This window comes from Capra hircus, chromosome 1 (genome assembly GCF_001704415.2).
Source record: "Capra hircus breed San Clemente chromosome 1, ASM170441v1, whole genome shotgun sequence".
Taxonomy (NCBI): Eukaryota; Metazoa; Chordata; class Mammalia; order Artiodactyla; family Bovidae; genus Capra; species Capra hircus.
Window position 1 is genome coordinate 81,214,398 of NC_030808.1, and position 20,128 is coordinate 81,234,525.

Below are 20,128 nucleotides of genomic sequence, written 5' to 3' on the forward strand. Positions count from 1 at the left end.
TGTTCATGGGATTTTTCCAGCAGGGATACTGGAGTAGGTTGCCATTTCCTCCTCCAGAGGATCTTCCTGACCCAGAGATTAAACCCATGTCTCCTGCATTGCGGCCAGATTCTTTACCACTTAGCCATTCATTTACCAAATATTTATTGAGTACATACTATGTGCCAAGCACTGTTCTGTGTCCAGTGAACAAAGCTGACGAAAAATCCTGCCCTCTGTAAGTCACATTCTAATGGAGCGTCTTCAAGCATCCCTTTGTTTTGAGGCTGTTGTAGTGCATCTGTTAGATGCTTTTGGTCTCAAGTAACAGAAAACATAACGAATGGCTTAAGTAGAAGTCCTTACTATGTGAGAATGACCGCAGGGTCAGCTGAATCATAGCCTCAAAGGCCCATGACTTTTCTTTCTGTTTTACTTTCTTCAGTGTATCTGATATGCCTTTTCTTTTATCAATTGAGGTGATCATGTGGGTTTTGTCTTTCATTCTGTTAATATATTATATTAATTTTTGTATGTTGAACCATCTTTTCATTTCAACTTAAAAGACTCCTTAAGCATTTCTGGTAGAACTGGTCTAGGAGTAATGAACTCCTTTGACTTTTGTTTATCTGGAAAAGTCTTAATTTTCCTATCATTTTCAAAGACAGTTTTGCTAGATACAGTATTCTTGGTTGATAGTTTTTTCTTTCTGTGCTTTGAGTATGTCATCCTATTCCCTTCTGTCTTGCAGATTTCTGCTTAGAAATCCAACTGTAATCTTATGGAAACTTTCTTGTATGTTACTAATCACTTTTCTCATGCTGCTTTCAAGATTTTCTCTTTGAGTTTAGACACCTAGGTTATAATATGTCTCAGTGTGATTGTCTGTTGGTTTATCCCAGGTGGATGTTCTTGGAGTTTCTTAAATCTGTATGTCCATTTCTTTCCTCAGATTTGGAAAGTTTTCTGCCTATTTCCTGGTCTCTCCCTTGTCTCTCTCTCTATCCTTCTGTGACTCCAATGACACATTTCTTGTTCGATTTGATAGTGTTCCATAGCCCATTATACTGTCTCTACTTTTTTTTAATTCTTTTTTCTCTCTTCACTTGATGATTTCACATGACTGATATTCAAGTTTTCTGAATCTGTCTTCTGCCTGATCATATCTGCTTTTTGAATCCCTTTAATATCTCAGTTACATTTTCAACTCTATTATTTCTGTTAGGTTGTTTTTGCATAGTTTCTTTTTTTCTTTGTTGATATTCTCACTTTGTTCATGCATCACCTTCCTGATTTCATTTAGTTGTTTGTATTCTCATTTAGGTCATTGAGCATCTCTGTGATCGTTATTTTAAAGTCTGTCAAGTAGCTCATAGATCTGCATTTCTTTAGGGTCAGTTTCTGACCCTACTTTATTTTGATCCTTTGATTAGACCATGTTTCTATTTCTTTCTATGGCTTATAATTTTTTTTGCTGGAATTTGGGCATCAGAAAAAGCAATCACCTCTCAGAATCTTTGCATACTGGCTTTGTTCAGGGGAAGACCTTCACTAATCAGCCTGGCTGGAGGTTTTAGGACCTCTCAAACCATTTCTGATTTCTTTCTCCTCCTGGCTTCTGACTGTGGAACTGCAGCTCTAACACACTATACACCTCTGTTTTCAGCAGCTGGCAGCTCCCTAAGTTAGGAGAGACAGAAACCTATCTCGCAGGCAGCCCCCAGGCAAGCCAGAATGTTGGACTCATTTTCCAGTCCTTTGTTTCTGTCCCAGGGGAGGGGCCTTGGTGTGGAGGATCTCCTCCCAGTTTCCCTTTGCTATGTTGTGTAGGGGAAGGAGCACGAAAGGCATACCAAATGCCACAAAACTACTTACTCCTTTTCCTGGAATCCCTTTTCGGTTTTACAAAAGCCTGGGTGGTATAGTTTCTCCCCTGATCTCTAGAGTTCTCAGAGAGTTTAGCCTATCTTTTGTTGTCAACTTGGTGTCTCTGTAGGAATAGGAGGACCTGTAGTTCCTAGTCTACCGTCTGACTGATGTCATTACCCCTTGTGCTTTTTTTAAGAGCAAGGAAAACCTTCCTAAAGCCACCCTACAGACCTCTTCTGATACCTCATTGGCCAGTCTCTCTCATGGACCTATTCCCAACCAGTCACAACAAGGGAGTAAAATTAGCATGATTTGGCTTGTGTTAATCAGAATTCATGCGCTAGAGTTAGTGAGAAACCCAGCTTCTCCTAAAGCCCATGGCCACTTGGTAGCTGAACAGAAACAGCTTCTTTTTATAAGAAATAAGGGGGGTGATAGCTCTTAACCCCATGGACAGAGAAACCTTGCAGGCTATAGTCTATGGGGTTGCAAAAGAGTTAGTCATGACTTAGCTACTAAACAACAACAATAGCTCTTAAGTCAACCATTGTGTTCAACTTAAATGTCAAATTGTTGCTTGTCTCTTTTAGAGCTGAAGAGATTCCTCTGAAGATCTTGGCCCACAATGGCTTGGTTGGAAGACTGATTGGAAAAGAAGGCAGAAATTTGAAGAAAATTGAACATGAGACAGGGACCAAGATAACAATCTCATCGTAAGCCACTTGTTCCAATTAACTGTGCCCAGTAATGGAGAATGTGAGCATTTTGATATGTCCAGCTCATTCATCTGCTTTCCTTATAATGGGAATGTAATCATAAGATAATCATATAACTATCTTCAGCACTGTCAAAACAAATGCATAAGTAGTTCCCAGTCAGACGTTCTCTACTGATAACATCTAAGTCACTGCAAAGATTTGAGATAAGATGGCAGATGTTCTGTGCCACAGTGTGAGGTGAGGGTATCCATCCCTGCCTCTTCCACCAAGACTTGAGTGTGACCCTTCTGGGATTTTATTTTTCCTTTTGAAAAAAGGAAATTTTTCTCTTTTTCCTGGTGGCCAGCTTGCAGGATTTGAGCATATACAACCCTGAAAGAACCATCACTGTGAAGGGCACAGTTGAGGCCTGTGCCAGTGCCGAAATAGAGATTATGAAGAAGCTGCGTGAGGCCTTTGAGAATGATATGCTGGCTGTTAATGTAAGTGCTGACTGCTTTCTTCTCCACTGGTTTTCACGTGTGTTGTCAGGCAGGACCCACGCCTCTCTAAGAATAATTGTCATTCGGAAGGTGAAGAAGCACTTTAGGAGTACAGAGTTACGCCTTTCTTCTTGGGGGCAAGGGTATTGGAATAATCAGGAGGCAAACTAGTAAAACATGCTAAGTACACTCGACAAGATCGTGTAAAGCCATTAAAATCACAGCTTGGAAGATTTTTAAATCAGAAATTGCTTATGACATTGTTAATTAAAAAAATATACTAATATAAAAGTATATATACCTAGAGTTTTAAGTATATAAAATAATGAGTCAAAATGACTAGAAGGCTGCATATAAAAATCACGACAGCTGTTATGTTAGAAAAGTGAGATTTTCCCACCCCCACTTAGAAATTTGAAAAAAAACCTTCAGATTTTCATCTCTCACTGATCTGTCCTTTCAGATTGTCCAATAAATGTTGTTATCCACCTCGACTCTAATAATTCTAGCAGACTGATTTGGGTTTGTCCTTCCTGTTATTACTACCTGGTTTCAACTTTATAATGGGGAGACACCATCCTGAAATTCATTCAGAAATCTTAAAAATATTTGTCCTTTTAGTCAAAAGCACAAACTCAGCTCAGAGGAGTAAATTTTTTCATTTTTTTATGATAATGATCTTTTTAGCATATACGAAACAGGAAAGGATACTATGATAAGCTCTCATATGCCCATAATCTGGCTTCAGCAGTTTTCCATTCATGGCCTGTTTTGCTCCATTTGAACGTTCATCCACGTCCCTACTCCCAATGGATGACTTGGAAGAAAATCCCAGACTGTAACATTTCACAGAGGACTAAATGTTGAGAAAGGACTAGGTGGTTGAAACGCAGCCCCAGCTCCCTCACTGCAGCACTTGCCATAGGACCTCCTTCCTCAGGTCAGTACTACCTTCCCGCCTCACCCCAAGTCCCACCTTAGCGGCCCACATGATAATTGCGGGACACGGTGAGCGTGGTGAGGAGACGACTGCAGTGTGACCTTCCCTCCCCCCATTTGTGTGTATTTGTCTGTCAAAGTATCATCCACTGATCTCGTTTTCTTCTTTGGGGATCTTGATATCTTACGATTAGCTCTTTCTGTGAACACCCGGAAATGCTGCAAACGCTCTGGGTGTTCCAGACATCTTCCCCTGAGCATGTGCCTCACTTAGGTTCATTCATGTCTGTGCTGAAGTCATGCATTGATAGGTGAATGACAAAATCACTAGATCTCACACATGAATGGGATAAAGGCTAAGATCCTAACTCTCCCGTTCCAGACGCTCGAAAAGAAGGCAAGTTACTGGGTGACCCTAGAGCCACAGATGAGCAAAGAGAAAACGTTAGAGATTTGCTCGGTGGTCAGGGAGGCAGTGGTAGGACAGGTTGGTTACAGAACAGGGTGGGAGATACATTATCCCTCTGCCTCTGAAGGGCAGCTTGTGTGAGCATCCCCATGTTTAAATGTGAAATAAGCAAGCAAGATGATCACGAAACTGGCAGCTGAATGGTAAACAAGCCAAAATTGTGGACCATTCCAAACATGGCTAAGATTTTACACGTGTGGTATCTTAATGAGGGGTCTGATTTTTCCCTGGATAAAGTTAGGAAGAACTATTCAGCCAACATGTTTTAATCATATTCATTCAGCAAATATTTATTGAGTACTTACTATGTACCAGGCACTGAGCTCACAGCACTAAACAAGACAGTTTCTGTCCATGAGGAAATTGTTGTCTGAAAGGCGGAGAGGCAACTACACAGGCCATTCAAATACTATGTGATGCCTGCTGTTTTAGGGGAACATGAGTGTGTTAGGAGAGCACAGAAAGGGCACCTGAGCTGAGGCCTTTGGGATGAAAGAAGGTTCCTTGAGGAGCGGACACCTAAGCTCAGGTGAAACCTGCATGATGAGTAGGATGTAGCCAGGCGAGGACAGAGACAAGCAACAGTTCTTGCAGAGCAGACAATTTGTGTGGGGAATCCAGAGGGGAGAGAGGAGCAGGACTGGGCAGGGTGGGAGTGAAGGTTGGCAGGAGAGGCTGGCAAGGTGGCCTGGGTCCCCAGAAAGAGCCTCAATGCTGGCTTAAGACGTGTAGACACTCGAAGCAGCAGAGAAGCTTTGAAGGGAGTGCCACCATCCGGTTGAGCTTGGAGAGCCCGCCCCGGCAGCAGGGTGAGGAAGAGGTCCCCGGGGCCTGGGTGAGCTGAGTGGGAGACGCTGATGCCATCCAGACAAGAGATGGAGGTTGACCCAGGCAAGCTGGGCCCCTCTGGTCTCCTCCCCTCAACTTTTTCTCCATTTTTATTCCCAGCAACAAGCCAATCTGATCCCGGGGTTGAACCTGAGCGCACTTGGCATCTTTTCAACAGGACTTTCCGTGCTGCCTCCACCAGCAGGGCCCCGAGGAGCTCCCCCCGCTCCCCCCTACCACCCTTTCGCTGTAAGTAGCTCAGCTTTCAGGGGTTCGCTCATCCTCCTCTAGGCAGCGGCATTTCTCTGCTGTGTTGAATCAGAGCCAAAGCTTTCATTTGGAGGCCGTGCTCATAAGGGCTGAATTCAACAGTTCTTAGGACTTCTTCCTAATGGACAGATTAAAACCATCCTTTAAATATGTGCTCTTAAACATAGTATATATCATATCTGGGAAAGAACGAGACTGCTAGCAAATTCATTAGCTAGAAGCCTGTTCAATGTAAAAAAGGATTTGTTAGCGCAAATAAGAGCCTTCATGAGTGTTGTTAACTTACTAATTAAATATATTTTTCGTACCTAGATGACTCATTTATAAAATTCTAACCTGGGTCTACAATTCAAGTGCATTATATTTTATTAATAGTTTTTTAAAAGAAAATAGCACACACAGTGTTTATTCCTAGACACTTAGCACAATGCCTGGCATTTAGTAGATTCTCAGTAAGTATTTATTGTTTGAATCATAATTAATAGCGGAAGAAGAAATGTGAATGTTATGTGTTTTCTACTTGTCCCCATCTACAAGCATCATTCTAGATCAACATGTTACCAAATTAGGGCTCAGGATACTTGACAGCTTTTTTTTTTTTTTTAATTCATTCCTAATTCTCCACACATACTACTTATTTTTTAAGAAGACTAATTTTCTCCCAATGTTCATACTGTTTAAATGGCAAGAATCAGGTTGGAGAACATTAGCTTAACCACCTCTTTCTTTCAAGAGGTAGTCTCTGGTATCGTAGGCTTCCCAGTGTCAGAATTCTGAGTAACTCTTTGGGTTAGCTGTAGAGACAGGGTGAACTGAGTGTGCTGTTTTGCCAACAAAATAGGGAAATGAACTGGCACCCACATCTTCAGTCATAAGAACATACACGTTCTGTCACCGTGTTTATATACAGCTTTTCTAAGTCATTTTTAAATCTCTCCATACCATTTCTTTAGAATTATATACATTTTCCCGTAAAGGATAGCGCCCAGTATTGAGCTGTGTGTGTGTGTCTGTCTGTCTGTCTTAGCTTTAGAGGGAGCTGGGAATATGGCAGGAGGGAATTGGCAGCTGTCACAGTCATATAGGTACTCTAAGGGGGGAGAATAGCTTTGAGAAGTGTGTGTCCCCATCTTTGCTGAGATGTGAGAATGACTGAGCCCAGGACAGTGAACTGGCCTTAGACACGTGGCATTTCTTGAAAGAAAGATGATAGGTACTGCTCCACCAGTGATAACTTTGAAAGTCACGCTACTCTGTCAACCTAAGTAACATAAATGGTGGGAGAAAAAAAGATGTAATACAGTAGAAAATTCTTCTAAAATTGATCATCGAAAAGAGAACTCAGCAAATGACAGTCTGAGGCCAGATCCAGCCCACCACTTATTTTTGTGTATATATACAACTATGCATGTTTATTAAACGCATTGTCTGTCTGCTTTTCTGCTGTGATGGCAGAGTTGAGTAGATGCAGTAGAGACCCTGAGATATGCAAAGCCTAAAATATTTATTTGGCTCTGTACAGAAAAATTCAGAGATCCTTGAACTGAAAAACAAGAAGAGAACTTTTCATATGATAGCAGAATATTTTCTAAACTTGAAAATAGGTTTTGCCAGTTGGAAAGCTTCCTTTACATCTGAGATTTTTTTTACTGTGTAGAATAATGATTTTTACGAAAATAGTTTCTGTTCTCTATAAAACAGATTTTAAATAAAATACTTTCAAGTTAAAAGCCCTGTAGTTCTGATCTTGAACCCTTAGATCAAGATTAGCTTCTAATCTGAAGCACACAGTTGCCCCAACTTTGTAGCAGTACAGCTCCTGCAGGCCTCTCTCTCTCTGACAGCTAGAGCAGACAGGGAGGGCATAGAGGTGGGCATCGCTACCCCCCGCTGCAGGGTCTAGACCCTGAATTGGAGGCTTGAGGGCTTCCCAGGTGGACCCAGGCCTCCTGAGAAGGACAGGGGAGGGTGGAGTGGTGGAGATCCTTCAAATATTTATAAAATATTACTGCTTTCCTGTCACTTAGACATTCAAATTTCAAGGAATTAGGGTATTTCTTGGTTGCTTTTATACATCACAGACCTCTAGTGCTTTTGCTGTCAACATCCGAAGGTCAGGAGATCTGTGCACCTGTTTATAGGTGGCTCACACATGCATGAATTGGGGTACCAATGCTGGAAGCTTTTGATGTATGCATGTATATATGAAAATTACCATTTTTATCATTTTCTGGTTATAAAAGTAATACATGCATAGTATTTAAGAAGCAAATGGTACAAGAGCAAGTTTTTTCTTAATCTCGAAATAGCTAGTGTTTCTATTTATTTGTGTGTGGGTGTATATACAATGTATATATACATATATATTAAGTATATAGATGATATATATTCTAAATTTTCACTCTACAATAGAAATTCTTGTATATATATCATGATTCTTTTATCCAGTTATTTTCTCAGAATAAACTCCTAGAAATAGAATTGCTGAGCCAAAGAATGTATAAGTATATAAAAATATAAATGTTGATCTTTTTCTATTTATTAGCATATAAATTTTGATACATAAACAATATACTACTGTTCCTTCTTATCTGATATGTGACACAGAGGCTTTCTTTTCCTTCTGTACTCTCACTACCAGTGTAATTATCCCTTGCAATCTGGTACTTTCTAACAATGATTTTTTTATTTGTTTATTTTTGGCTGTGCTGTGTGGCTTCTCATTGTGGAGGCTTCTTTTGTTACAGAGCAGTCTCGGGGGCACACGGGCTCCTGTACTTGGAGCACGTGGGCTCAGGAGGTGCAGCTTCCCGGCTCCAGAGCTCAGGCTCAATCGTTGTGGCGCGTGGGCCTAGTAGCTCAACGACATGTGGGATCTTCTGGATCAGGGATCTCACCTGTGTCTCCTGCTTTGGGAGGCAGATTCTTTACCACTGAGCCACCAAGGAAGCCCTGCAATCTGATCCTTTAAAAGATACTATTATGAGTATCTTTTACTCGTAATAAGCACTTTGGGGCTTATTGGACATTTTTCTCCCTCGCTAATTAATTGTCCTTTTGTATCCCTTGCCTATCAATCTGTGGAGAGGCAGTATAGAATCTGAAGTCAAACAACCTGTGTTTGAATCTCTGCACTATACCACTTGTTATTTTTAACAAACTTGGGCAAGAGACTTAGCCTCTTTGCATGGTCTTTCTGTTTCATGCAATTGTTGTCAGGGTAATTATATAAGTAAAACTCCGTACACAGTAATTGCTATATAAATCTTAGTTGCTATTGTCATTTCCCCCCATGTTTTTCCTAATGATTTGTAACAGCTAATTACATATTAAGGCTTTTAACCATTTGTCATGTTGTAAATATCTTCCACTAGCTTGTCATTTCTTTTTGCTCTATTTGTGGTGTCTTGTGCCATAGTAATTTAAAATAGGTTTTTTTGAACAAGTGAACTACTATATGAAGTTAATAGTAAATGTTTCCCTTTAGCCTTCCTTCTCTTACCCAAATTTTACCCAACTGCCACTCCCCATAAGTATAGTAGTATTATGTTTTAAAATGTCTTATGAGCATATATGTAATCATTTTATTCAAAAACAAATGGAATCATGCCACATACAGTGAATTACTGTTGCTTTATTTCTCACTTATTATGAGCGTCTTTCCATATCTAGAGTTAATTCTCTTTAATGGCTTTTTAATTCCATTGTATGAAATTACTGTAGTTTTTCTACTGAGCATGCTGTTTTTTGATATTTGGGTTTTCTCTAGGCTTTCTCTACTACCAATAGTGTCAGAATGAATGTCCTTAAACATAAGAGTGTGAGCAGATCTAGAAGTAAATTCTAAGACTGCAGCTATTACATCAAAAGGGAATGCATTTTTCTTTTTAATTTTCACGTTTTCCTTCAACAGAATTAATGCAGAAATTTTAAGAATTAAGATAGTTAGATCAGTGTTGTTTTCCTTTATGGACTTCTAGCCTTTGATGTTATGCTAAGAAAAAGCTGCCTGCTATCTAAGAGTTATCCTTCCAGGTTTTCTTACGTCACTTTTAGTTGTTAATTTAGGGGGATTGTTGCTTATAATTCATAGGCAGTTTATCTTAACTTGTACATTGAGCTAGGGATCCAGTGTTATTTTTTTTCCAGTGCATCACTCAGTTTGAAATGTCAGCTTTGTTGTATGCCAGATTCCCACTGAGTCTCATTCCTGGGCTCTATTCTGTTCCTCGTTTTGTCTACACCGCAGTTACTGCGGTTTTATACTATCTTTGACAGTGTCAACACCAGGGTTATTTTTTTTTCCTCAAAAGAGTGAATTGAAAGGATAGTCAACTTATACTATACTTGGGAAAATTGAGAATATGTAGGAATTTTCTGTCCCTTGAAGATTTAATGCAGTCCATCCATAAAACTTCTGGGCTAGGCACTTTTGTTTGGAGAAAGATCATTTATAATCTTTTCAGTTTCTTATATGTTTCTGACTTGGTTTTGTTGATTTATATTCTCCTGTAAAAGTATTCATCTCTCTTTTCATACTTAGTGACACAAAGTTGTACAAAGCAATCTATTGCCTTTTAAAGCTTCAAACTTGTGAATATCTCTTCATTCCTAACATCACATACTGTGTTTTCTCTTTCCTTAATCAAATTTATTAGGGAGTTTTCTTTTAATTGTTTAGTAGTTAAGGGTTCCCTTTTTGTTATCTTACAATAGTTTCCTGTACTTTCCTCTCAAAGAATGTTATTGAAACAGTTCTGGTTTTTGTGGTCTTGCTCATGCCTGATCAGATTTTGGAAACCAGGAATCTTGGATAGATACACCTTCTCTAATGGACTAAAAGTTGTGTTGATGGCTGTAAAATCAAGCTTTTAATTGATGACGTGTAGCCTCTATATAATTATTTTTTATCTCTATGACATTACATTTTGAGGGCAGTTTACTGTTCCCACTATGATTATGACTTTTTAAAATTCTTTATTTCTAACAGATATTTGTTTAATGTATTTTTATAATTATATTACTCTAGAAATAATCTGGAACTTTGGTCCAAATTATTAAATTTTCTTTCTTAGTCAGTACACAATCTCATAATTCAGAGTTATTTAGAATTAGCTAAATTTTACTGGTCTCTGCTCACTGCAAATGGTTTCTTGTGTTCCATATCTTCTCATTTCTTGAGTTATTTGTTTTTGTTTCTTTTTCTGGAGTACTTCCTTAAATAACTTTTTTTCAGGAATAGCACATAAATAGTATAATTTCTAAGCCTTTGTTTATCTGAAAATGCCTTTTTTTGCCCTTCACACATGAATGAAGGTTCAACTGGATGGTTAGAGATTCTAGGGTCATAGTTCCTTTAGAACTCTTAAATACTTGTAGCATTTTGCTTTTCAGATAAGTTGCTACCAGTAAGAAACTTTTTTTTTTCATTTGCCTGTAAGTTTTTTGCTTTTTCTAGCATTTCACCTCTACCCTGGGAAATCAGAAATGTGAGTCAGCCCTTCAGTCTGACTGTTCGGGTTTTTCACTGGTTCAGGAAACCTGGGTCTGTAATTAATTTTAGTATGCTTTTCTTCCCTGTTTTTTGCTTCTGGAGTTTACACTTTCTGGAGAGAGAGTAATCTTTTCCCTCTACTTGTCATGTCTTTCTGAGTCCCTCCTTTTGTTTTGGGTGAGTTAACCTTCTTGTGCACTGCCTTTTCAGGAGTGTCCATGCTTCTATTTACATGGATCCTATTGAGTTTTTACTCTGCTAGTTTTTAATTTCTAAGAGTGATGATCTAGTTCTCTGATTGGCTTTCCTCATAGCAGTCGTACTCACATATTAAAGCACTGCCCTCTTGAATCTCACTGAGATATCAAAGCAGACTTTTTAAAAAAGTTCTCCCTCTTTGCTGAATTAATTTACCAAGGTCATGTGCTTGCCTTGCTTAGCTTTGCTTCCCTCTTCCATGCTGCTGATTCTCTGTATATGTCCAGTGAGTTTTAATTGTTCATTCATGTACTTAAACTCAGCAGAAGGTTCTAATATGGGCAGCCTTATCATAACATACACTGTGGGTTCCACCTATAAACCAGTGAGTTTGGAATGTTCCATGTGAGGGCAGCATTGGGTTAAGATCTAGAGACACAGAGTCAGACAGAGGATCTGTGCTCCAATCCTGGCTCCACTTCTTTCTAGCTTACCAACCTCTGGTCCCCATCAGCTCCTGAGGTGGTCCTCTGAGAGCACACAGGGCTGGGAGGCAGGGGCTGGAAGGAGGCACTGGACAAGCCGGGGTAGCGTGTGTGCCTTCTGAACCCTGAACAGCTCTACCCATGACTCTGACCCCTCTGCCCAAGTCCATTCCCTTGCCCCACGTCCATGTCCCTGGTTCCAGGGAGGAGCACCCGCCATCTTTGTAACAGCACTCTGTCATCACACTAAAGCTGTTTGTATATCTGAAAATATTTTGTATGCCTGACCCTTGCCTCTTTACGACCCTTCCCACCCCTCTCTCTTACTGCTCCATGATTTCTTTATGATTCAGAATGTCACCTAACGATGCATCAGATAGTCATACCCAGCAGCTTGGCACTGAGGACCCTGTCGTTCTTCTAGGAAAAGCAGGCCCAGCTTTAACTCCATTCTAAATGTTCATGAGTATGTTTGATATATTTTTGTTGTTGGTCAGTCACTAAGTCATGTCCAACTCTTTGCGACCCCATGAACTGCAGCACTCCAAGCTTCCCTGTCTTTCACTCTCTCTCGGAATTTGCTCAAACTCATGTCCATTGAGTCAGTGATGCCATCCAACCATCTCATCCTCTGCCACCTCCTCCTTTTGTCTTCAGTCTTTCCCAGCATCAAGGTCTTTTCTTTCCCAGTGAGTCACATCTTCGCATCAGGTGGCCAGAGTTTGATATCTACCCCCCTACTACCCCAGCATGGTCAAGTGTAGAAGATGACATAGAAGATGACACTAATTTCCCTCAAGCCAAGAATCTGAAATGAACCAGTGGATAACAGTGACGCCCCCACCCTTGTGGCCTCTCTTTTTGGGGGTCACATCTTTTAGGACCACCTTCAGCATGATCTCTTTCCCCACCATATCTGAAATTGTAATTCTTTTGAAACATCAAATGTAAAGTAGCTTCTCCCTCATGATACAGCTGCTGCTGCTGCTGCTGCTAACTCACTTCAGTCGTGTCCCACTCTGTGCAACCCCATAGATGGCAGCACACCAGGCTCCCCCGTCCCTGGGATTCTCCAGGCAAGAACACTGGAGTGGGTTGCCATTTGCTTCTCCAATGAATGAAAGTGAAAAGTGAAAGTGAAGCTGCTCAGTCATGTCTGACTCTTAGCGACCCCATGGACTGCAGCCTACCAGGCTCCTCCGTCCATGGGATTTTCTAGGCAAGAGTACTGGAGTAGGTTGCCATTGCCTTCTCCAATGAAATAGCTGAGGACCTTCAAACTGAGACAGTAAGCTCAACTGCCATTTTAGAGTTAGGGTTCCATACCACCTGTCCCACTCTGGGGCCCCAGCTTGTCAAATGGCTACACCCTGCTTTCCCATTAAAGAGAACATTTATTCAACAGGTTACTTTTTGATCATTAAGCCTAAGCACCTCTTCCATTTGAGCTTGTGGCCTCCCCTGTAAGCGTGGGGGTAGAGGGAATGGGAAGTGTGATAAATGAGTGCTCATTTACCAATAGTGAAGGCCATACGGTGCCCAGTGATGGAGTCTCCATGCCGGTGACCTCATCGAGTGCCACGTGGTATACTTCAGGGGCATCCGTTGTACATAGGGTCAAACCCAAGTGCAAACCGAGGCCCACCTCTGCGTGACCTGGCACTGCCTGCCTCTCTGTGTGTCTCATTCTGCCTCAGTTATTTTTGCCATGCTGGCCTCTCCTGTCCTGGCTCTGTGAGAACTCTGTTGAGAGTGTTTCTCAGCCGGCACCTTATATGGGGCTCCACATCCTCTGTGGGCCCCCACTCGTAAGTTACCTCCTCCCAGAGTCTTCCCAGACCCTCCCGGTGAAATCACCAGCCCACTACTTATCTCAGCAGCTACCCCTCCACGTGTCCTCCTGTTCTTTTCTTTCATATACTGTCTGCCTCCCCAGTAGAACCTAAGTTCCATGGTGGCAGTGACCCTTTTCTTAGTATCTGTGTCCCCAGCACCTAGAACAGTGCTTTTGCTCAAATATCTTATGCATGAATTAATAAACAGTTGAATGAACTCCCACAATAGTATTATAAGCTGTAGATACTTTTTAAATCCATTTGTGGATGAGGTTCAGAAAAGCTGAGTAAATTATCCCCAGTTGTATACAGCTAGTGATTCAGACTCAAGTCTTCTGGGGCTTCTGACTCCAAAAACCATCCTACAGACACAAAAGCTAATGACAGAGCCTCAGCTAGAAACAAGCTCCTGATTGCTGTGTTCAGGTTTCTTTCTCCACAGTGGTTTTCCAGCTGTAACTCATGAACAAAAAGAGGACTGAGGAATCAGTTCTTTTTAGCATTTTACAGTTCATTCCCTCCCCAACGCAAGTGGTAGATCTAAATTTGATACCATATTTGTCTTGGGAGTATTTAAACCCAAAACGGAGCTACCCTTGTGGTTTGTCTCTTTTGGGCTCAAATCATAATTCAAAATAATTATTTCTGCTGAGGGCTGAAGGAAAAACTTTCCAGGTAAGAGGAGGGCAGACACATCCTTTCCCCAAGGATTTGTCTGGGCAGAAAAGCTGCTGGAATTCTCTCCCAACCCTCCATGGCCCAGAACTGAGACCTGCGCTGAGCAGAGTCGAGTTGGTGTTCTTCAAGAAAGAGGCAGGACCAAGTAAGTAAGCCAAACATCTTCACTCAAGCTTCCTTTCAAAAGTGGAGTTTGCCAGGAGAACACTGATCTCATAGCCCCCTCTTGTGGCCATGAGGTGTCACTGCAGCCTCTTTCCGCGTTACAAAAGTAGAGGTTGGCTTCACAGCGTGGTTGCCAACAAAGGGCAACTAGCCAAAGCTATGGTTTTTCCAGTAGTCATGTATGGATGTGAGAGTTGGACTGTGAAGAAAGCTGAGTCCTGAAGAATGATGCTGTTGAACTGTGGTGTTGGAGAAGACTCTTGAGAGTCCCTTGGACTGCAAGGAGATCAAACCAGTGCATCCTAAAGGAAATCAGTCCTAAATATTCATTGGAAGGACTGATGTTGAAGCTGAAACTCCAATACTTTGGCCACCTGATGCAAAGAGCTGACTCATTGGAAGAGACCTTGATGCTGGGAAAGATTGAAGGCAGGAGGAGAAGGGGACGACAGAGGATGAGATGGTTGGATGGCTCACCAACACAATGGACATGAGTTTGAGTGAACTCTGGGAGTTGGTGATGGACAGGGAGGTCTGGCGTACTGCAGTCCATGGGGTCACAACGAGTCGGACACGACTGAGCGACTGAACTGAACTCCCTTCCTTTGGCAGAGCTTCTGTCTCCTGCAGGTGCTATGGACACCCCAAGCACCCTTGGGGGAAGCTCCCCACCATGTTCACATCTCTTTTTCCCCTGAGGTCAGAAGTCCACTGCCCAAACTCAAAAAGAGGAATAGCTACATTTTGATTCCTAAGGCAATGTTGTGCTCTGTAACAGAGAAGCCAGTTGGATATTCAGGGGACAGAGAACACCAGGAGATCTGTTCAAGGATCCTCAAATGGAAGTTAGGTCCACTAACTCCAAGCCTCATCGTGTCTGACAACTGCCAGACAGATGGGCCCTCGGGGATTGGTCCCAGAGCTGCCCACCTCCCTTCCTGTAACAGGCAGGTCAGCATTTATTATACTTGGCCTTATGTGTAAAGCACAGTGAACTAGACTGCTGACTCTGCTTAACGTTCTACCCATAAAATATATAAAAGCAGATGCGTTCCTGTCTCACAGGACTATTATGAGGATTGAGAGAGTTTATGAATAAAGCATCTACCACAATGCCTGGGACACAGGCCTTGAATAAAAAGCAGCTACTTTTCAAATGAATCCTGTTTTCCTAACAGCTCTGTGTTTTTCTACCACATCTGCCTCCCTGTTCCCTGCTTCCCCTCCCCCAATGTGTGTATATATATATTCATTCATTTTCTCTCCTGTGTCAGTTTCTTTTTAACTCCTCTATTCTCCATCACTCCATTCCTTCTGAGATTCTCTGGGAGCTCAGTGATCTGACTTCCCCAGGAACACCTTTGCTTGTTTGGACTAACTCTTGGACTTGTCCTGGCACCTTCTAGTCCTTTAATCCACGGTTCATAATTCCTCAGAAAAGAGAAGCCACTGGCCCTCCCTCTCTGCCTGAGGTTAGGTTGGAAAGTGTGAGTGCAGGCTCCCTACCCTGGTGGGTTCCTGGGAAGCCCAGAGCTTGGCTCCGCCAGGGAAAGAAGCAGAGATCTGAGCTGCAGAGGGATGTGCCTTCAGGGCTGCGCAGTGATGTGCTGGGAGCCAGGGTTGCGTGTGGGTGCCCTGCCTCCCTGAGTTTGGTGAGCGGCCTCGTGGGCCCCACTGACTGACTGTTTCTCTCCTGCTGCAGACCCACTCCGGATATTTCTCCAGCCTGTGCCCCCCTCACCAGTTTGGCCCGTTCCCGCACCATCACTCTGTAAGTGCCCACGGTTTACTTCCATCTGCCACTCGTCCCTCCTGTAGCCAGTGCCACGCAGTCCTCGGCAGACTGGCCAGGGCGTGCTCAGGGTCCGCATGCTGTGCCCTGTGGCTCCAGGCTGCCCTGGGAGCGAAATCACAGAGCGCCAGCACAGGAGACGACCCGGCACTCGAGCGCGCAGGAGGAAGCCCCGTCAGCATTCCGCTTGCTCTCACAGACCCCACAGGTGGCTGGAAGCTGGTGTGGGGAGGTGATCAGCAGTCTAAGGAGGTGATGCTGGGCCAAAGAACAGTCTCCAAAGTTCTTTAACAAAGTCTAGCAGGTGGGCTGTGTCATTCCCACAGGCTTCTATGGACAAGGACTGCAAGGGCCCCCAACGCCCTTGCCCATGTCTCTCTAGGCTGTCCCTGTGTGGCTCAGTCAGCAGGTTTAATCAGTCTCATTATGAACCATTGCCCCTGCAACATCCGCTCCTGCCAAGGATGGGGAAGGCAGCTCTGCATTCCCACCAACAAAGTGCCTCAGCACGGTATGCTTACGAGCTCTTGATTCCTTGGAGGAAGACCCAGAAGGGATACTCACGTTTGAACTTCACAGAAAGCCTGTGAACAGACAGCTTGCTGAGACCAGTGAATTCGGAGCTGCTCAACAGAAATTTGCACTCTGGCTGTAGGGTAGTTATTAATAGTACAGCCACCGTTCAGGTTCATCCCTCCAGCTTCCCACCTGCAGTGCCCCAGGCGACAGAGAGTCCATGTCGCTCCCGGCCACTGGTCTGTAATGGGGAGCGCCTGGGGAGGCAGGGGAATGATGGCGTCTGTCTTGTCTTGTCCTTCCAGTATCCAGAGCAGGAGATCGTCAATCTCTTCATCCCCACCCAGGCCGTGGGGGCCATCATCGGGAAGAAAGGGGCGCACATTAAACAGCTGGCCAGATTCGCCGGGGCCTCCATTAAGGTAAAGCTGCTCTTGACAGCCATCTGTGTCCCACCATCTTCCACCCCCCCAACTAGCCCACGCCCCTTATTCCTTCTGTCCATCCTGGGGAACTCTTACACCATCCGCAGAATCCTGGAGGACCTGGAAAACCTGTCTGCAGCACTGTTTCCATATGTACTCGTGTCTTCCTCGCTCACTCCTTTTTTTGTTCAACTAACAAATGAATTAGGAAAAAAAATACTAGGAACACATAAGCCAACCTAGTCTTCCTTGGGCTACCATTGTCCTCCTCTCCTCAGGATAAAACAGAGGATTCTCCTAAGTGAAGGGACTGTGGGCCTGAGGGAAATGATAATTTATACTCAGCAGTTGTCAGTGCTTTGATGCCTTAGTTAGTCTCCACTTCAGAAACCCCTGAACTTTGAAACAAAACAGTTTGAATGAAAAGCTCTTTGAAAAGCAGTGATGAAACCATAGACAAAAGCTGGTGACAAAGCCTGAGATGCAGCCTGGACACTGAGCAGAGGGGTCAGGGAGGAAGGCCCCTTGATTCACACAGCGCCCGAGCTCCGAGGTCGCTGCAGTTCCATACCCACATCCTGCCTCCCAGAGCATAACGGGAAGAGTCGTCAGAGAAACTGAAAGGGGAGGATTATTCGGCCCTGGTCCTGGTCCTGGTCCAAGCCCGGCTATCAGCGCTGACTCACGGGCAGAATGCTGAGCACGTCCCAAGCCTCATGAAACACTTGCGGAAACAGAGTTTCCGTTGTTACGTAAAATAATTCGCTGCCATGGGACAACCCGGAATTCCGAACAAGAAGTCTCATGACTTGGAGAGAAAGAATGCTTACACTTTCTCCCCAAGAAGAGCTGGAATTTCTCCCACAGCAAGTGTGCTGGAGGAAAAAAAAAACACTGAGTGAGTGGCACAGAACAAGGCCTCAGTGAGACCGTGACAGGATGTTACGTAGGTAAAGCACTTTCCCTCTCGGCCCTGCTGGTCTCACCCACGAAGTGCACAGACTGGAGGAGAGCCCGAGGGTGGGGGCTGACCAGTGGCGGAGCAGCTAGAGCCTTTGCACCCAGCAGGCTTGTTGCAGGTGAGACCCCGGCCCAGGTACCACAGGCTGTGCTGGGCCCACCCTCCGTGTGAGACAGGTAGGGTGTGGACAGCCACTGGGCTGGCTGCATACCGAGGTGTCGGGTCCTGTGGTCTGAGATGCAGTGCAAGAGACAGAAACAGTTTCAACTAGAAGGGACTTGAAGAGCTGTCTCATTAAATCCTATTTCCACTGAGAAAAGTGAGTTGGAAAGAGGGAGCGGGCCACAGCAAGGCTTAGATAGCAGCCCTGCTGGCTTGTAGGCTATGGGGCACCCCCGGGGCTGACTGCAGCAGTGACTCTCCACTTGCCCTTGCCCCTAAGGAACCAGGGCCCAGTGTTGCATTGACGTGTCGGCGGCCATAAAGCTAAAGCATATGAGAGCCGAGACTGGACGAGGCTCTCCCGTCTCTGGTCCAGTGCCTGCTCACTATAGCACTCTGAATGCTCAACCGGTCATTCCAGCAAGCCTCCAGGAAAGCAGAGAAGGATCGACCTCTTGGGCTTCCCCTGAGCCTCCCCATAGTCGCTCGGTATCCCAGCAGCATTGAGTGGTAGTGTGACTTCTGTGCTAGACAAAGACCACAGGGCTGGGCCAGGAACAGAATGGGCTCTGGCTCTCTAGAGCAGCAGGAGAGAGAGGAAACCAGGGAAGCCAAGCATTTGGGAGAGAGATTTCCTACTTCTTAAAACTGATCTGGTTTTTGCTAGTTCTCTTTATCTTGACGGGTCTCTGACAGCATGTCTCTAAAGGTGATGATCTCACCTGCTCTGGAGAACCACCCCCATCCTGCCCTGCTGTCTTCAGGGGCCACGCCTAGAGGCACACTGATGCCACCGGGGCAGGGGCAAGCTTTACGCTAACGTGGGAGCACAGTGCTGGCAGGTGGTGGGCTGAGTTGGGACCGTGTGGTACACGAAAGAGATGCTTCCGTCACAGGCGAGAGCTGAGACCTCATCACCTGCTTAGCCTGCAGAGCCTCTGGATGGCAGGTTTAAGAATGTCACACACAATTCCCAGGCCCCACTCCAGCCCTGCTCACCCGTGATCTTGGTGGTCACCCCATCTTTCTGTGTCCCGTCTGCTTCAGTCATAGAATGGGTTCCTCATCGCAGGTCCTCTCAGGGTGTTTGCCTGCAGAGTGCCATTCCAGAAGTGCAGCCGCACACGTGTGGCTCTCAGAGTGCCAGACTGGGCTGGGAATGCCAGGTAGGGGACAGATGACTTTCTTTCAGAACTGGAGCAAGGCGGCTGTGAGAACTGATTGGGTCAACATGACCCGGGAATTAGCCTTTCTCAGTTTGGGTGGATAAGGGCTGGGAGCCACTGTGCCCATGCTCTCTCACTCTCATTTACCCTGGCACACAAGGAGCGGACTGAATGCCGCCTATGGATCTAGGAGTAGAGACAGGGGTTCCTGCCAGTGATCTTTTTTTGTTTTTAAGATTTTTTTCTTTTTTTTTGATGTGGACCATTTTTAAAGCCTTTATTGAATGTGTTACAATATTGCTTCTGCTTTATGTTTTGGTCTTTTGCCCACAAGGCATGTGGGATCAGCTCCCTGACCAGGGGTCGAACCTGCACCCCTGCATTGGAAGGTGAAATCTTAACCACTGGACTGCCCTCTCACCAGTGATCTCTGTTGCAGCCTGCTGGAGGGTCTCAGTCCCCTGGACACATCTGTGTATTTTAGCTGAGGCTACAGCCCTGAGGTTGGAGGCTGGCAGGCAGTCTGCCCGCAGCAGAGGGAAGATCCTCCAAGAAGCTCAGTGATCGGTGACATGTCTTACGTTCATCCTCATACCACTAAGTAGTCAGGGCCGGATCCTCCTTGAGGCCTCGGAGAAGGGGCTCCCTTTGGCTCTGTCTTCACAGCAAAGCTGGAAAAGTGACACAGGACCCTGA

General features: G+C 44.3%; 1 protein-coding gene across 3 annotated transcripts in view; it reads left to right on the forward strand.

Moving 5' to 3' along the window:
* Window positions 1-20,128, forward strand: part of IGF2BP2 (insulin like growth factor 2 mRNA binding protein 2) — a 163,998-nt gene that overhangs the window by 133,393 nt on the left and 10,477 nt on the right. For 2 of the 3 annotated variants that reach the window (XM_005675253.3, XM_018046972.1), the window contains 5 exons: window positions 2,439-2,561; window positions 2,914-3,049; window positions 5,406-5,534; window positions 16,113-16,181; window positions 17,024-17,140. In XM_005675253.3, coding sequence (XP_005675310.2) covers window positions 2,439-2,561; window positions 2,914-3,049; window positions 5,406-5,534; window positions 16,113-16,181; window positions 17,024-17,140 — 574 coding nt within the window. The remainder of the gene's footprint in view (window positions 1-2,438; window positions 2,562-2,913; window positions 3,050-5,405; window positions 5,535-16,112; window positions 16,182-17,023; window positions 17,141-20,128) is intronic. The other variant, XM_018046975.1, reaches the window with a different exon arrangement.